The 19,117-nt window shown below is 33.5% G+C and overlaps 2 protein-coding genes across 2 annotated transcripts; both read right to left on the minus strand.

The window, feature by feature from the left end:
* Nucleotides 1–108: 108 nt before the first annotated feature.
* On the minus strand, nucleotides 109–1,047 carry LOC101957598 (olfactory receptor-like protein OLF2). Its single transcript, XM_005342183.2, has one exon. The coding sequence runs from the start codon at nucleotides 1,045–1,047 to the stop codon at nucleotides 109–111; it is 939 nt and encodes a 312-aa protein (XP_005342240.2).
* A 4,954-nt stretch (nucleotides 1,048–6,001) lies between these two features.
* Nucleotides 6,002–6,976, minus strand: LOC101957885 (olfactory receptor 5W2). Its single transcript, XM_005342184.2, has one exon. The coding sequence runs from the start codon at nucleotides 6,974–6,976 to the stop codon at nucleotides 6,002–6,004; it is 975 nt and encodes a 324-aa protein (XP_005342241.2).
* Between the last annotated feature and the right edge of the window lie 12,141 nt (nucleotides 6,977–19,117).

Below are 19,117 nucleotides of genomic sequence, written 5' to 3' on the forward strand. Positions count from 1 at the left end.
TTTCCTCACAATAGATATTTCGAAGTTTGTACTGATAGGAACCTATGTCAATGCATTTATGTTTTACTCTCAAAATCTGTTGATGTTTTCTGAGTGTGAAACATGATTTCACCCAGAACACAAGTTAGTGCTGATAGCTTTGCTCAGAGCACCCTTTACATCCTTATTTCTTAAGCTGTAAATCAGCGGGTTCAACATGGGGATAACAACTGTGTAGAAAACAGAGGCCATTTTATCTGTGTCCATTGAGTAACTGGAGCTGGGTCGAAAATACATGAACAGGAGTGTGCCATGAAATATGGCCACAGCTGTAAGGTGAGAGGCGCATGTGGAGAAGGCTTTGCGTCTGCCCTCAGCTGAGTTCATCCTAAAGATAGTCGTGATGATGTAGCTGTAGGAGAGGAGGACAGTGACAATGCTGAGTCCTACAACACAGCCAATGAAGGTGAACATCACTATCTCATTGATAGAGGTATCTGAGCAAGAGAGGGCTAGCAAGGGTGGGATGTCACAGAAAAAGTGATTGATGACATTTGAATTGCAGAAGGACAATTGAAATGTCAAGCAAGTGTGGATTGCTGAGTCTACCAAGCCCACAAGGTAGGCAACTGCCACTAGCTGGGTACAGATTCTCCTGGACATTGCAATTGTATAAAGAAGTGGATTGCAGATGGCAACATAACGATCATAGGCCATGACAGCCAACATGAGACATTCTACATCTGCAAAGGCACCAAAAAAATACATTTGGATGGCACAGAAATCATATGGAATTCCCTTTTGCTCAGATAAGAAATCAGCCAGCATCTTTGGAGAGACAGTGGAAGAATAGCAAATGTCACAGAAAGACAGATTGCTCAGGAAGTAATACATGGGTGTGTGAAGTCTGGGGTCTACCTTGATCAGCAAGATCATCCCTAGATTGGCAATCAAGGTTATGCCATAAACGAGGAAGAAGAACACAAAGAGCCCCTTTTGCACATCCTGTCTGCCAGATAGTCCCAAGAAGATGAACTCAGTAAACAGAGTGAAGTTCTCAACTGCCATTGTTCAGATCTGGAAATTCCTGTATATGTAAAAACAAGTGAAAGTGGAGGTCATCACAGTCTTTCCTTAGTACTAGTTAACCTCCTGGCTCACTCTATCTTCTTTCTCTCTCTCCCTTCTTCCCTCCCTCCCTCCCTCCGTCCCTTCCTTGATTCCTTTCTTCCTTCCTTCCTCCTGTCCTTCCAGTAATCATAGAAGAAAGAATACTACAGTTCTTTAAGATAAGCTTTTTCTACTGGAAATGTCTATTTTAATGTGAATCAAGAGAATAATGGTACCTCTTATATTTATCTTACTCTGTAGAAAGGTTAACATTCTTTCATCTAAATTATGCCAGGTACTTTTCTGAAAGCCTATGTAGTCCTTGGAAATATTTTTGTTAGTTCTTTGTATAGATTAATAAGTTGATGTACTTATAATTTAATGTAATTGTTCCTACAATTAGTTGGTCCAGATATCCACATTTTCTGAGGAGACTGTCGTTGATTTCAAATTTGTAGAAAATCCTTCATTCTGTAAGAAAGAATTTTAGTTATGTGAAAATGGAAATAAAGTATATATCCCATTCTTGTTCCCTCATTATCTTGGATACCTGGGCAAGTAGCAATTAGTCTTAGACTAGCTTTCTACCTCTCCTTTAACTTCTTAGTGCCATTTAGCTGCTATCATATGTCTATATGTTGTTGTCACTGGGAAGAAGATGGTGTGTAGATGAGGGCTCACTAGGATAGGAAGATTAGTTGTTTCTGGACAAGTAGGTATTCTGGGTTTCATGAGCAGTAAACTAGCATAGGTAGAAGGAAACATGCAGAGCGCACCATTTTTCCCTTTTAACGTGGTTATGGTCTGGCTGAGATTCTAAAGGCATTGTGAACTTAATTGCAGAGATATTGGTAGGATAGGTAACACAAAGGCAAGAAAAGCACTGTAGTTTACTAGATGAGTCCTTTCAATTAACTAGTATCCACATGATCTGTTCACTACAGTTCGTACGAAGCAAATAATACATGATGGATATCTTATTTGTTCACTGTCCCATATCCTCAGAGAGATTTGTCTCTGAACTGTGTCTCCCCAAAGCTGTTATATTGTTCTTTTTATTTTCATTGTTTCCTGTTTCTGTTTTATACCAATGAATTCTGCTAATTTTTATTTAAAAGGCCAATGGAATTCTAGGTCCCACTGTCATATTTTGTCAAAACTAATTGTACATCTTATAATAACTTTCCTGTGACCTTTGACCAGTGAAGACATAAGAAAAGTGGAGTTGAAGGTAAATAAAGAAAAATGAAAAAGTTGAAACCTTACCAGGAGTACAATGGTCAATGTGCAGGTCTCTGTATCTCAGCATAAAGTCATTTAAATATTTACCACTATTTAAAGATCTCTAAAAGCAGTGATTTTCTTTGTAATATGAGAAGGTTTTAAGATATATAAAAATGCAGGTAAGAGGTTAAATGACAAATGATATTAATTCATAATGCTACATGGTATATGGTATATAATTACCATATACCATGTGTAGCATATTTGTATTATTTGTATTATTTGCTATATTTATTATTTAAATTGCTAAATAAATAAAGTAATTATAGTAAATGTTTGCATCAAGTTTCATAATCTTCTTCTGTTATATAACAATTTTACTTTTATTTCAAAAGTGTTACAAAAAACTAAAGTAATATATAACATAGAACAAAAGTAAAATTAAAAATAAAAAAATTCAGAACCTGATTCAGAGCTACAGACCTGGTATCTGGATGCACCTAATCCTTCCCAAGGCTCCAGATTGCCTGGGATTTTAAACATCTCTGTGTTTGACCCCTGGGTGCTGAGCACTTTATCCCTTGGGAATAAGTTTAACATCTGATATTTTAAAGAATTAAGGTAATTGGGAAATAAATGCAGACCTGTTTTAAAAGCATAAAAAAATTGTTCTTACTTTCTTATCTAGTTAATGCCCAGTATTAGGTCATGTAACACTAAAGTGACTGCAGTCAACCAACATTCCATATCTCAGTGTGCCAGTTTACTTGTTTTAATGACATAAATGTAAAATCAGTGAATCCTTAAAAATTTACATGGACATGAACACACAAATATTCTTCATCAAACACATTCAAAGATTATGGTGGCCATGGTGGCGCATGCCTCTAAACCCAGTGGCTTGGAAGGCTGAGACAGGAGGATCATAAGTTCAAAGCCAGCCTCAATAACAGCAAGGCACTAAGTAACTCAATAAGAACCTGTCTCTAAATAAAATGCAAAATAGGGTTGGGCATTTAGATCAGTGGTCCAGTGTCCCTGAGTTTAGTCCCTGGTACTAAACTTTTTAGGTAAAAAGAAATAAAAGATGAAAATAGAAATAATTTTACAAGGGAGCAAAAATGAACAGTTTTCACATCATCTTATGATAACTAGGTTTTTTTTCTATACTAAGGAGATTCTCATCTTAAACAAAAATAATGTCAGATAAACATACCTTGCATACAAATAAATATTCTGATTAGAAATGATGCTTTCCTTTCTATTTGTATACATTAATTTATTTAATCTTTTCTTCTAATGACCATTTTTCTTATATTTAATTTTCATATTATAAAACATCTACTTATAAATAAAGTTATGCATACATAATTTATCACGTGTAAGGGTTATTTTTAAACATATATTCTAATAAATAGCCTATAAGAACAAATAGATTTCACCTTCAAAAGAAAATTTTAGCCTTCTCAACTTAGTCAGGCATTTCACATTATTTAATTATCACCACAGATTGTCATATATATTAGGCACTGAGTTGTCTAAAACCCATAAGTAATAAGTCAACTTATAGTGTTTTGTAGGCATTGTTTCACTGAATCCATAGAAATTTCTCATGTTAGATTCCTGAAAGAAGCACAGTAAAATATATATCTTAAAAATTATTTTTTATAATTTCTTACAGAATTTAAAATGTGCTGATTTTAAAGCAATATTTGAAAACTTACAAAATTAGAGAGCCACAGAACCATCAGAGACCATTAGAATCCATTTGTAAACCTAGACAGGATCCCAACAGTGACTGAAAATAAAAGGGAGCAAATAGTAAGGGTTTCCACACTGGCGGACCATTTCTTTTATTTCTATCAACTTGGCTGGAAATCATTAACATATTTACTAATAGAAAATAGTGTGGAGGGCAATGGCATTGCACAGTTTCAGGAAGAAAAAAAATTAAACAATTAAACTATTAAGCCATTCCTAAGTGCTCTGTCATGATTTTATCACCTCTCCAAGACTTTGATTCTGAATAGCATCCTTTAGGTGGCATGACATCAGGGAAACAAAGAATGACAGTGCTTATAAGTAAACATTGCAAAAGAGTATATATAATCAATTAAAACAAACAAAAAATTTAAAAAGAGTAGGGGGTTAATTGATAAAATATGCAACAGGTGGAAATATATGAAGCCTTTTGTTAAGGATATTGCATAGATATTTTCCATCAGGATGTCTTCTCCTAACTTGTGAAAGTGTTTCACATGCAACTTTGGAAGCAGAGGTCTTTGGAGCTTCATTTTAGCCTGTAGTATTTTCACAAAGAGACATATCCCTGAGGCAGCTGGAAAACGCGAGAGATGCAGTGGCTTTTGCTTCCAAAATTGAAAAGGATAATTAAGCACTGCCTTGTGTTTTCCAGGGCCCTTAAACTGTGGCCATTTACAAGAAGTTAAATCAGTACTCGACTCATGAGAAAACCAATGTACAGAATATTGATAAAGGCAAATATCAAGGATATATACAGATATAGGTCATTTACTTGCTATTAAGTTGATATTCATGTCACTGTGAATATTTTGGATTTGCATACACAATAAATTTATGTACTTTCTTTAAAGATATTTGGGATGTGGTGTGTGTGTGTGTATGTGTTCTCTCTCTCTCTCTCTCTCTCTCTCTCTCTCTCTCTATATATATATATATATATATATATATATATATATATATACACACCATGCCACTGATTTTTTTTTTCTTTAACAGCATCTATTATGTACTCAGAACTACTTTGTTATTTGGTATTTTTATTTTAGAATTTGTTTACTTTACCCATTTTGTGTCCCAGATTTCAGGCAACTATTTTAAATAGGCTAAAATGTTCAGTCCTTAAGCAAATATGCTCACAATCTCATATTGGAGATATTGACTTAAGAAAAAGGATTGATTATACGATTCTTTAAAGAAGTAAATGTTTGTGGAGGCCAGATGATGACTTGACCAGGACCGAGAATGGGGAAGAAGGAAGAGAAATCTTCCTGGAAGAAGTTACTGAGGAGATGAACTTGATAATTTCATCACAAAATAGTCCTTAACAAGTTCTTTTTAATTCTTTATTGTATTCTTTGCTTTTTAAATGTCATGGATTTGTCCATCTGAAGACTTCTCTAGTTGCCTAAATCTCTGCCTAGAATCAATATCTCTGAAAGATTTTAAATGTGAAACTGATCTTTGCTGTCCAAGAAAGATTTTTTTCCTGCACATTATATTTAGGCATTTTGCTTTGAAATGTAACTCATAATCTTTTGTATTTCAGAGTTTTTTGAGGCCTATTGTCATAATTAATGAATTGACTAATTTACCTAGAATACAATGTACACTCTTATATAAACTAATAAATTCACAGTAAAACATAAGGCACAAAAATATATAAAAGGCAGTTAACAAGAGTTTACTGTATTGTAATATAATTGAAATAAAGCACAAATAGGAGAATGAACAAATAAAACTTTGAGAAAATTAAAAATTTGAGGATTTTTTTAATAGAGATATGTTAATTTCAGGTAAACAGGGAAGCAGAACATTTGTACAGCTGAAACATTTTCTTATAACTAAAAATTAGTACAAATACTTATTTAATAAACTATGTGAAACAATTTTTCTTCTGTGCATCATGTAATATTTTAAAATAACTTTAACTATAAATATGCAGACAATGTCTAAATATTGTAATTATTTGAGTCCATCTTTTATTTTTGAGTTTTTCCAGGGCCTCTTTCACATCCTTGTTCCGAAGGCTATAAATCAGGGGGTTCAACATGGGAATCACAATGGTGTAGAACAGTGAGGTCATTTTGTCTTGATCTAAAGAGTAGGAAGAACTGGGCCGAAAATACATGAAAAGCATGGTGCCCTGGAAAACTGCAACTGCAGTCAAGTGGGAGGCACAGGTGGAGAAAACTTTGAGCCTCCCCTCAGCAGAGCGGATCTTTAAGACTGATGAGATGATGTAGCCATAAGAGACCAGGACTCCAGAAAAGGTGCTCAGTTCAATGAAACCAAAAAGTGTGAATATTGCTAACTCATTGACCTGTGTCTCAGAGCAAGACAGTAACAGGAGAGGAGGGACGTCACAGAAGAAATGATTAATCTCATTAGACCCACAGAAACATAAGCGGAATGTTAATGTTGTGTGTATCAAAGCATCTGCCAGCCCCACAAGGTAAACCCCAAACATGAGCAGGTAGCAAACCCTACTGGACATGTTGACTGTGTATAGTAAGGGGTTGCTGATGGCCTTGTACCTATCAAAGGCCATCACTGCCAGCAGCAGACACTCGGAATCAGCAAAGATACAGAAGATCAAGAACTGCAGAGCACAGCCAATAAAGGAAATTGATTTGTTCTTAGCAAATATGTCGACCAGCATCTTGGGTCCAATTGCTGTGGAATAGCAGAGGTCACAGAAAGAGAGGTGGCTGAGGAAAAAGTACATGGGTGTATGAAGCTGGGGATCCACTCTAATCAAGAAGATCATTCCAAGATTTGCCAGAAGATTAATGAGATAAACCAGGAGAAACACAGCAAATAGAGTGCTTTTCATCTCAGGATTATTAGTAATTCCCATAAAAATAAATTCAGTCTGTGAGGAGCAATTTCCTCTGTCCATTATTCCTTGTTCTTATCTAAACTTTTGGAGAAATCATTTTAAAAAAAGAGATATTCATGTTTCATTCTTTACATTCAGACTGTATCTACGTGGAAGAACACCACTTGTTTCCTAGATTTTCTTTTTCGTCTCAGAAAAACACCCATTCATGTGTCACTCTTTAAAGAACAATTGTATCTGCTTGACAGTATTCATGATAAATCTGAGAAAGCTGACAGAAAATTTGGATTCAAATCTGAATGTCATTTAAGAAATATGTGATTTCTACAACTTCATTACTTTCTCTCCATCTTTCCTTCTTATGTTAAGGAGAATATTTTTATTCTACTGAAATCTGTGTTCATCTGCAAATTAATACGGAAGAAACACTAGAGTAACTATTACAGTTAAAGAATTGACAACATTCACATAGACCAAAAGGGTAACTTCAATTACATTGGTTTTCAAAAATCATGATTGGTTGAAAAGATCATTGTAGTAGTTCTAGGAATAGTAAGCATATCATTTACTACTGAAAATAAAAATTATTATTTTTCTAAAAATAAAAATTATGATTCTACTGTTATTACATATGGCTTTTAGTATTTGTGAAATATAAAATAAATATTCATTGATTTCTGTATTTTTTATAAATGTTGTATGATTTTACCACAATGATTGTTGCCTCTTTTTAAAGATAGTCTGGAATTAAAGGATAAGCCTACTGACCATACAAAGAAAAATGCTAAAAAGACAGTACAAGCGCCTTCATTTAATACATATATTTACATTTCAACTAGATCGTAAATGGAAGCTTATATTTAAAAAAAGAAAAAGAATAAGGATTTTTTAATAGGCATGTTTTACTTAACCATAAGTGGATTTATGTACTTATAAAGTGATTGCATTGTGTGTATTATTCCTAACTGGAATATGAGAAATAGTGGAAGATAGATATAAATGGGATTTTTGTTTTTCTGCTTTTGGCCTAAGTAACTACAGTATATCCTGACTTGAATTTGCATATATAATTATTTGTAATTCAGTACTTCAAATATCTATTAAATAAGAAAATAGCAAAAAATAACAACAAAACCACTTAATTTGATGTAAATATCTATATGGTATAAAAAAGTGAACATTTGTTGGTGAATCTATATTAAAATGGAATTAGTAAATAGTAAATTCAGTGGTAAGGAAATTTACTTATGTCTTCCAGTTTTGAGAAGAAATTAGCATTTTTGATCATAAAACCAGAATTTATGGAACAGAGTAACTCGGCATAAAATGATTTATTTACAGATGTCTTTTTTTAATGTAATTTCTTTAAACCTCAAGTCTTTGAGTTTGGAAACTCAGGAACTTACCTGTCACAAATTTACCTGTCATTCTTTGTTAACTGAACCTTAAGCAGGTAGCATGGAATTATACCAGGTAACCTTTGGGATTTAACTCTCTGAAGCTATTCCCTCAGGCTTTGCTGTTATGCAAACTTATGACTTAATTATATTTATGGTTCTTTATTTTCCCCTCTGAATATATCCACATCTTTATGAAAGATTGAGTTTTTATTACTGACTATTATCAATAAACTGATCTATGACAGAATGAAAACTATGAGTAAATTTTATGGTGCAAAGTACATAAAATACATACATAACCTTTACTATAAAATATGATCTATGTCATCCTTGTCTAATTAAAGCAGAATGTGAAGGAAATCAGCCCCTCAAATTAGTCATTTCCAACACCTTTCTTATTTTTTTTTAAATTTTTTCTGCTTTTTAAAATATTGTTCATAGTCTTAATGGATAAGTAATGACTAAGTAACTTTACTAGTACTTGCATGGAAGATGGAAGGAGACAGAATATATGTATGATGATGTGAAGAGGAAAAAAGAAGTGTGTCACATTAGATTGGGTAGAGAGAAATGATAGGAGGGATGGGGAGGGGAAGGGAAGAATGTAAGGACAGCAGAATAAAATAGACATTATTAATGCTGTGTGTATATATGTGACTACATGACCAATGTGAGTCTGCAACCTGTACACTCAGAAAAATGAGAAATTATATCCCATCTGATTCAAATGTATGATATGTCAAGATCATTGTACTGTCAGGTGTAATTAATTAAAACAAATTAAAAAAATAAAGTTAAAAAAATCTATGGGGGGTCACTTGCCTTCTATTCTATCCCTATTCCTTAGAAACTTTACTTTATGGTTCTATGTATTCACGTATCCTAAGCATAAACATCATCTAATATGTCCTTTTGTATCAGTCTCCCCTCATTTAGCATCCCTTTGTCCGAATATATCCATGTTGCAGCATGTTTCTGAAACTTGTTCTTTTTTATGACTGCATAGCATTTCATTTTCTGAATAAGAGACCCTTTCATTATTCATTTCTATTGGATGGATATCTGGGTTGTTTCTATTTTTATCTGTTGTAATAATAATGCTGTGACTACTCATATCAATAGCAATAATAAGGGCCATATTCTTCACCCAGAATCTTTACATCCTTTCTCCAACTATGTGTCATCCACCCACATATCTTAGATTTTACAATTATGTTGCATATTGTACAATCAATACACTGCTTTTTGAATTATGTGGAATTCATCCATATGTGAATTTCTCTAATAAATTAAGACTTTAGGGATAAAAATCATTTTTGTATTCTCTATAATCAGTACTAAAAGACTTAATAGAGTCAATTGCCTACTAAATATTTTTGGCTATTTTAGAGAGCATTGATCAAAAAATAAAAGTATAATGTATCTCAAGGATTTTTACACATATAGCTTATATGCATAAGAATGATTCACTCAAATATTGTACATAAATGTACAATAACATTGTTATTGTACAAATAACAATCTTCCTAAAAAACAGTTACAAATGTTTTGAAAAAGTGATTTCCCTTCCTACTATTCATACTAATTCTTTGCTAACTTGCTTAATACTGGAAGAGTGAATCCTATATACTCCAAATATCACATAGCAAGAGATTCTTCATATTTCTTGAACCTTGGTGTACTACTGCAGTGTTTGATTTGACTGGGCTACCACTAAAGGACCCAGAGCCAACTCATGCTTCTATATTGGTCTGATTGAAATTTCTGTCTTTCTTCTATATAGGTGCTGTTCAAGTATTTGTTATGTTTATGCACAGAAAAAATAAAAGGAGATCACACACATAGTCACTATTTATTTAAATTGTTAAGTTAAATGTTAAGCTAGGAAGTGAAGAATTTAAGAATTTCTGCAATGATAGTTTTCACAGATTAAAGATAGATGCATCTTCTTAGAAACACAGTGTCCATTTAGCCTCCCTTCAAAATTTTATTGTCATTTAATTCCTCTGAGCAACAAAACATAGAAATCATCCTAGGTTGTGCTATTTCCAGTCTTTAAGAAATTATAGAGGTAGTCACAAGCTGTTACCTTATAAGCTAAAGTATCAATGTGAATCAGTCCTAGACTACATGGGGGAGTGCAAGAGGATCAGACGAGCCTGTCTTTCTAGAGATATTCACATGCTTATATCACTTTGTGACACTCTTTCACCTAGCCCAGCTGTCTCCTGAATACCACAGTGTGACCTTAATCAAGGGGAAGAGCAGCAGAATAATGACAGTGGTTATTTTGAGCCCTATGTTCTAGTACTTTATATAGCAAAAGTTAACTAGAGCAATGTGGAGAGAATATAATTAGATATGTACTTTTTCAGAAAGCACTTGTTTTTAATACTAGGCACTATATCTGAATATACACATAGTCTGGTATATGTGCATAGGTTTATGTAGATATCCATGTGTCTGTTTTCTCACAGTCTGAAGAAAACATTTGACAAACAGATCTGACAAAGGACTTGTAGTCAGAATATGAAGTACTCACAGCAATAATAAGAAAATAATAACCAATAGTATAAAAAAATGGAGAAGAGACTTCAATAGAAACTTCCCCAAAGAAAATCTCTGGATAAAAAATTAATGTATGAGAAGATGAAGAGCAGCTGTAGTTATTGGAAAAGTGATAATTAAAGACAAAATGAGATATTATGACATATCTGCAATACTTCATGAGCTAAAATTTTAAAGAATCATATGTACCGTTAATTAAAATATTGTGGAACATGAACTTTCATGAACTTCTGGTGGGAAGATATAATGTTGCATTTTGGAATAAATGTGGACAACTTCTATGAAAGATACACAGACTTGAACTGCAATACATCTATTTCATTCCTGTGTATTACCTAAATCAAGCCTCATGTTCATACAATGTTTTCTTAATGGGTGTTTATAGCTGTTATGTTTCTAATAACAAAAACATTGGGAATAACTCAAATATATCAATGTGAGTGGTCACATAAATTGTAGCGTATTCCTGTACAAGAAATGTACACACAAATAAAAAGAATAAATTAGAGAAACATGCAATATCATGGATGAATCTCAAAATAATTGTGATGTTTGGAGAAAAACACACTTGAGAGAATATATAATGTATAATACCACTTATAAAAATTATATCAGAATAAAATCTAATCTATACTGACAAAGTATGTATCAATGAAAAAGACCTATAAAATACATTTGGTTTCCTGAGGTGATATGAAAAGAACAGATGAAAAAAGTGGTGCAAGGAAATTTTGGCTGGTGATTGATTTTTTCCTGTCTTATTGTACTCATATTTAAAACAAGGATATATGGCAGAAAGAAAACTGAAAGGAAAGACTAGTGAATGGGATTTATTAATATCTTAATATTCATCCAATCATCTCATTTCATTCTTTTAATGGAACCTGTTAGAAATCTGGTATCCTGTACTACACTCAATTATTTGGTTAAGTCATTTAGTTTGATTTATCTGAAAACTATTCAAATACTTGTTTAGTTTCCTTACCAAAAACAATTGGTCTAAAAAATCCATAAGAAAATTTACAGCAGTAAAAGATGGTGAATGAATTCCAAAGTCAAGTATGAAAGGCTATAAGAGTTAGAAAAGATATAAAATGATAGCTATGTGAACCTACTTTCTATAGTAATCATTTTACTACCTAAAGCTTTCTGGTAACATCATATATATATATATATATATACATAATAAAATTTATTTTAAAAATTAATCTGAAATTTTTTCTAAATTTGCATTAACAGGGAACATGGATGTGCTTTTCAGAGACATTTAGTTTCCATTAATAGTCTCAATAAATGTAACAATGTAAAAATATATAGTTTCAAATTAGAGCAGTAATATTAAATAAAAAATATTGAAGAATTGTCAGGATTCACTTTATGGTTCTTTGTTTTATTAAAGCCTAACTCAACTATTTTTATGATTAAGATTTGATATATTTGCTACTTTCTAATACCCCTTTTAAAAATTTTCTTTTACAATGAAGGATGCCACAGTAATACTCTGACATGTTATATGCTAACATTGAGGTTCTCATTTAATACTTGAAATGAATCAGGAAGATTATGAAAATGAAACTCTCTGAGCATTTGACCTACCCAAGGTTTCCTAACTACTGACAGATAGATTTAAGGACCAGTAAGTAAGGAATTTAGCAACTGAGTGATTCTAAACCATGTACAACCAGAAGAATGAGTAGTTATACTCCACATATGTATGATGTGTCAAAATGCATTCATTCTATTGTCACATATAACTAATAAGAATAAACTTAAAGACAAAAGTCAAACAGTTATGAAGTCATAAGAATAGGATAAACTTACATAGTGAATAGTGATTTTAAGCTAACAAAGAGAATATACATTGATTAAAGTTTATCCTTTACATTTGTGAGGCAAAGAATCATAATTCTGTCACAGAAGAACTGTGAAATCTGCTGGTGCTTATATAAGCAGAACCCCAACCTCTTCTGACAAGTTTGTGTGATTTATGCAGCTTTTACAATGTGATTAGTCACTATCACTTGACACTGATGACAGATGAAAGACTTTAGGAAATGGAAGGTAAAGCTCAGGTTCAGAGTCTGTGAGAGTTTTGATGGTGGTTTTATTTAATGTGAGAAACACTGCTTTAAGGACAGAGGTGATCAATTTTCAATTAAATTTTTAAAAAATTCAAAACTCATGCATTGAACTACACCAATGCTAGACATGCATATTTGCTATCAATCAGTCATGCATTGAACTACACCAATGCTAGACATGCCTATTTGCTATCAATCAGTTCAACTGGATTTAGAATGAGTATTTTATTCATTTTGAGTTTTTTTTTTTTTGCCTTTGTCAGTACAGGTTATTCATTTATTTTTCTTGGTGCATCTCAATTACACAGACTGTTTTTTGTTGTGGAATATTTCAATACATGAATCCGCAATTTGATCAATTTCAGTCCCCAATAATCCCCACTGTCTGCACTTTCTCCTAGGAACCCCTGCTTCTACCCCAATGATCGTCCTTCTACTTTCATGGAGTCCCTTTATTTCCCTATCTTTTTCATCTAGCTTGAAGGAAAACATACAATGCTTTTCTCTCTGAATTATTTCTCACAGAATTATGATTTCAATCACCATCCTGTTTTCTACAAATGACATAATGCCATTCTTATTTGTGAATGAATAAAACCCCAGTGTGAATATAGAACAATTTATTTATCCATTCATCTATTGATTGCCGCAGTCTGGCTGGGCACAAGATCATGAGCCACTCACAGCTTTGTAGATTCAAACAGCAATTCTTTATTCCCGAACTCACACCGGCCCTCTACAAACATGTTCTGGGGAAATTCACGTTCTTCTGCAAAATTCACATACTCCACCAGGCTTTGAATCCCAAATACTTTCTGAATCCCAGGAGAACTCAATGGGAACTCAAGGACTGGGCATGCCTGAGGCAGCAGGATACGCCCTAATACCAGCAGGAATAACCTTATACCTGGAACTGCCCTAAACCCAGATTGTTCTAAACCAGGAATGCCCTAAACCCAAGGAGCAGGATACTCCTTAAAACCTGATCCGCCCTAATCCAGTAGGATCCTCCTTAAACCCGGATCCACCCTGGTCCTTGAGCAGGGTCACCTTTCTCAAGCATATATGCAATGTAACAGCGAATGTCCAAGGTAAGTCCATTTCCACGAGTCCTTCCTCTAAGCAACATGGGGTACACTGGCAAGGAAATTTCGATGCGTCATTCCTAGTTGGCAATGGCTCTCAGCATCTCCCCCCTTCTGATTAATTAAACAACAAGCAATGTGGCTTAAGGACTGTGCCTGGTAGGTTGTCCAATTCAACATATGGTTCTTACCCATCATGGGAAAAACTGACCTCTAGGCGTCAGCCTCCTGTCTTAGGTTGATACCACTGCAATTGGATCATACCTGTCACTGACTACCGGTCCAGCATACAGCCATACTTGTGGATAGGCCTATGCACCAGTGGGGGGGTGAGGTTCTTGCCTCACCTCTGTTGGCCCCCAAATTTAGCCTTGGTGCCAGTGGGGGGGTGAGGTTCTTTGCCTCACCTCTGTTGGCCCCCAAATTTTAGACCATCACTAGTAGAAGGGAGGAGGATACAGAAATGCCATGACACCAAGCCAATTGACGGCTCCTTTGGAAAAATTGCATCACTGGTGACACTATCAGCAAAGATATGCCAGTACTACCACAATTAACATGGGGTGTGCTCGCAAGGAAATTGCATCACTGGTGACACCATCAGAAAAGATATGCCAGCACTACCACAATTCGCTGCACCAAACAATAGTTCACAATGCATACAAGTGATATATAGTCCAGGCAAGTTCTGCAAGCAGTTCAAAGTGGAGGAGTCTATCAATATGTCCATTTCCTCCCAAAGTAAATCGAGTCCTTGATTGACCATTACTTGTTGAGTTATATTCATTGATGCATCAGTTTATACAGTTTACTGTGATAGCTATCATAGAAACTGTAGTTTGGTTTTATCCTAGTCTTCACCGGCACTGGGATGGAGATGGGAATTCTGGCAATGATGCTAAAGAGACATTATCCTGAACAGAATTATTAAATATAATGAAAAGGAAAGGTGAAAGTAAACAAACAGATCTGTTAACCACCTTTAAAAACAATCCTTAACAGCTGTTTACCTAATTTAAATTAAACCATTTAAATCATGTGAATAAAAAAAAATTTGGATCCATTTTTTCATGAGTGCTCCCCATATATGAAATATGGACATACACACATACAGACATACAACAAAAAACAGAAGTGTGCAAACATAACATACAACACATAAGACAATAGTAAAGGCCTTGTAGCTTTACCTAGGTAAAATCTCCATTGCAATGTTTAAAAACTCCACAGTCAAAAAATAAAACTTATCAGAAAAACATTAACCTAGGTTTGTATGAGCTCAAAAATAAAATAGAACTTTATGTTGTGGGAAAAATGCAATAATAAAATAGATATTGAAAAAAGTACCCTGGTTAATCACTGTCACAAATGTAAGAATAGCCAAGCTGGAGCTCCGGATATCAGCTGTTATGGATTTGAGTCAAATCATCTTCTTTTTCTATAGAAATTGCTTTAATCTCTCTGGAATCCAAATCAGCTCCTGTTCTCCCTGTGGAAAAACACAAAAAGAACCCCGACTCCAGACAATCACTGGGTCAGAACCTTTCCATTGTTCTGTTAGAATATCTTTCCAAAATACCTTAGGCTTATGTACATTTTTTGGATACATATGTCTTTCCGCAGCACTAAGTTCTGATGAATCCAAATTTAGAAACTTTAGAGTAAAAAAGGGTTATTTTAAGTTTATCTTTGGGGGATATATACCCCTTTAAGATCCTTGTAAATTAAGTCTTTCAAAAGCATTCTGCCTTAGTTTTTTAGAATTACTTTAGTCCTTTAAATTTTTTGATGTGGTTTTAAACCAATTTCCTTCTATTTTAATGTTTTCTAAATTGGCTCTTGTCTATAAATTTTAACACCCTCATCTGAGACTTCTAATTTCTGCACCACCAGAAATTAAAGTTGATGGGCTTTTTGAAAAAAAATTACTAATAATCTCTTTGTTCTTCTATTTTATCCAACTTTTGACTTTAAACTTCTCTCTTCTACCTTTTTCTATCTTGAATGTCTGTATCTAATAATTGTCTTAGCTTTTTGTATTTTTTATCTGAAATACCTTTATTTGACATTTTCAACCATTTTATATCTTATTTTTATCTTCTAGGTTTTTTTTTAAGGTTTGTATTCATCCTTATTTGCTCTTTTTTTTTCTCCTAGTTTTCTTTTGTTTCCTATTTTGTGGTTTTAAAATTCTTGTCTTCCTACATCTTTTTTATCTGTCTACATCTTCTTTATCTTTTTTCTTTTTAACTTTCTATACTTCTGTCTTTAAAGTTTTTCACTTCAAATTTTTAATCTTCTTTATCTAAATATCTTATTATCTTCCCATTTTCATGGGTTTTCTTTTCTCTGTCATGAAGGCATCTTAACCACCTAAAATTTAACCTTTTAAAGCCTTTTGCAATTTACTTAGACATTTTACAACTTTTTACTTTACCACACAAAGATTATCTCATCTCCCTCTTTTTGGTTTAATAAGTACATTTTAATAGTTTGATGAGTAAAGCAATCTTTTTTCCCGCCATGAAGGTATCTCAACCACCTTCAATTTAACCTTTTAAAGCCTTCCAATTATCATCTATACTGCACTTTTAAATGTACTTTTTCACCACCTACAGCTTCATTCTTTTAAACCAGGCTTAGATTCTGTTTAAATTGCTTAATGTTAGATTACATGGCTGCCCTTCAACTAAAGGCCTTTTTTTTTATTTACTCCATTAAGAAGCTTTGTCTCAATCTGCCATGTACAAATATCTTTTTCTTCTTTCTTCCTTTCTCAAGCTTTGAAATTAAGTTTAGTTTCCTCAAAATCTTTTTAAATGGCATTTTACAACTTTTTACTGTACCACAGGGATTATCTCATCTAGAAACATTTCTTTTTCCTTTAACCTTTTATATTAAAATATATTTCCACATCTTGAATCTTTTTATATCTCTTTTTTTAACCGTTAACACTTTTTATAAATTCACATTCTGAAAATTTCTGATTTAGACAAATTACTCCACTTTAATAAGATGAAATACTTTCATGTTTTTTATGGTACTATAATAGTGTAATTGAAACCCAACTGAAACTTCTTATACTCTTTGTATATAAATTACACCTGATAGAACCTTAACACTTAGTAACATTGTTTCAGCAAAGACACAGATACAAAGCAATATTAAACATTTTTACCAATTTATGAAAACACACATAATGTTTAAATATATTACCTTATGGAACTTAATAAGTAAAGAACACTTGATTTTATATTTAGTGGTTGATATTTTAACACTTTAGCTTTGTAAATTAATCAGATGTCTGTAAAAACCAAGATCTTAGACAAATGTAGTAAACAGAACTAGCCATTTCTTTCTTGTTGAAGAAAAATCCTTCTACAGGATCACATGATGGTCCCATTGATATACTTAATAACTCGTCTCTAAAAAGCCATGGGCTACATTTTTGTATTGTATCAACATATGTCCTAACTGTTCTTGGTCTTACTGGGGTGCCTCCTTCCTCTAATAATTTCTCTTCCTCGGTGGCAAACAACTTCAAACCTTGAGTCAACCATTTTCCCCAGTTTGCCTGAGAAATTTCCAAGAACAGGCAACTTGAAATAAAAACAAAATAGATCAAACCAAGAACACATTGTTTTTTGAAATGGTCACCCATCCTTTCGCTCTCCTTCAGGGGCGAGTAATTTCACTTACCTCCAAGTTTCAGAGGTTCCGTGTAGGGACCACCAAATGCCGCAGTCTGGCTGGGCACAAGATCACGAGCCACTCACAGCTTTGTAGATTCAAACAGCAATTCTTTATTTCCAATCTTGTGCCCAGCCAGACTGTGGCAGTTGATGATCACTTAGATTGATAAAATAACTTAGCTATTGTTTATTGTGTTGCTATAAACATAGGTAAGCACTGATCTCTAAATTTTGCTTATTTATTTATTTTTTGTATTTGTGTGGAGGAGTGGGATAGCTACATCATATGGAAGTTCTATTACTAGCCTTTTGAAGATCCTCTATTTACTAGCTTTTTGAAGCTCCTCTATCCTGACTTCCATAGTGGCTGTACTAATTTACATTCCCACCTACAAAAGAGTTCCTTTCCCCTGCATCCTCAACAGAGTTTATTGTTATTTGCATGCTTGAAGATTGTCAGTCTAATTGAGGTGAGATGGATCTCAGTGTAGTTTTGATTTGTATTTCCCTGAGGGCTAAACTTAATAAGAGACAAAAATGGGAAAATTACATCAAGTAATTTTCAAGTAAAATCAGAAGGACTTTAGGTACTATTTTGAAGTATTATGTTCCAATAAATTGAAAAATATGTAAGAAAGGGATAAATTTCTAGACAGGTGTGATTCACCAAAACTCACAAAAGAGAACAAAGAGGATATAGAAAACTTAAACTGACCAATAAAAAATGATGGATTTATTAGCTGAATTTTACTAGTTGTTTAAAGAATAAATTCCAAGTCTCCTTAAATTAGTCCATGAAATTGAGAGAAAAGGAATGCTTCCAACTCCATTTTATGAAGCCTGTATCACCTTGATTGATAGAAAAACTGAATAAGAACACTTTAAGAAAACTATAAATGAACATATTTGATGAACATAGATACAAAATCCTCAATAAAATATTAGAAAAGAGAAAAAGACTTTCCCAACACATTTGTTATGGTTAAGGTGTGGAGTGTCTCACCTAATTTGTAATAGACAATGCAAGAAAAGTGTAGAGGTGAGAAATTGGGTTATAAGAGCCTTAATTTCATTCATTAGTCCATTAATCAACTAATAGGGATTAACTGGGTGGTAACTGTAGGCAGGCAGGGTGTATCTGGAACAGGCAGGCCATTGGCAGCATGCCTTTAGGGTATATACTTTGTCTCTGGTGAGCAGAGCTTAGTCTTTCTCTGCTTTCTTCTAGACAGGTCCTGACTGCTTTCCCCTGCCATGCAGAGCAGCCATTAGCCATCTATGGATTGAGACCTCTGAAAGTGTATTAAAGAAACCTCTACTCCTCTAAAATTGTTCTTGTCAGGTCTTTTGGTTACAGCAGTGAAAAAGCTTACTA

The sequence above is a fragment of the Ictidomys tridecemlineatus genome, chromosome 4, assembly GCF_052094955.1.
Source record: "Ictidomys tridecemlineatus isolate mIctTri1 chromosome 4, mIctTri1.hap1, whole genome shotgun sequence".
Taxonomy (NCBI): domain Eukaryota; kingdom Metazoa; phylum Chordata; class Mammalia; order Rodentia; family Sciuridae; genus Ictidomys; species Ictidomys tridecemlineatus.

What these genes read in the sequence shown, in the direction of transcription:
- LOC101957598 (XM_005342183.2), bottom strand. Translation starts at nt 1,047, where the DNA reads ATGGCAGTTGAGAACTTCACTCTGTTTACTGAGTTCATCTTCTTGGGA.
- LOC101957885 (XM_005342184.2), bottom strand. Translation starts at nt 6,976, where the DNA reads ATGGACAGAGGAAATTGCTCCTCACAGACTGAATTTATTTTTATGGGA.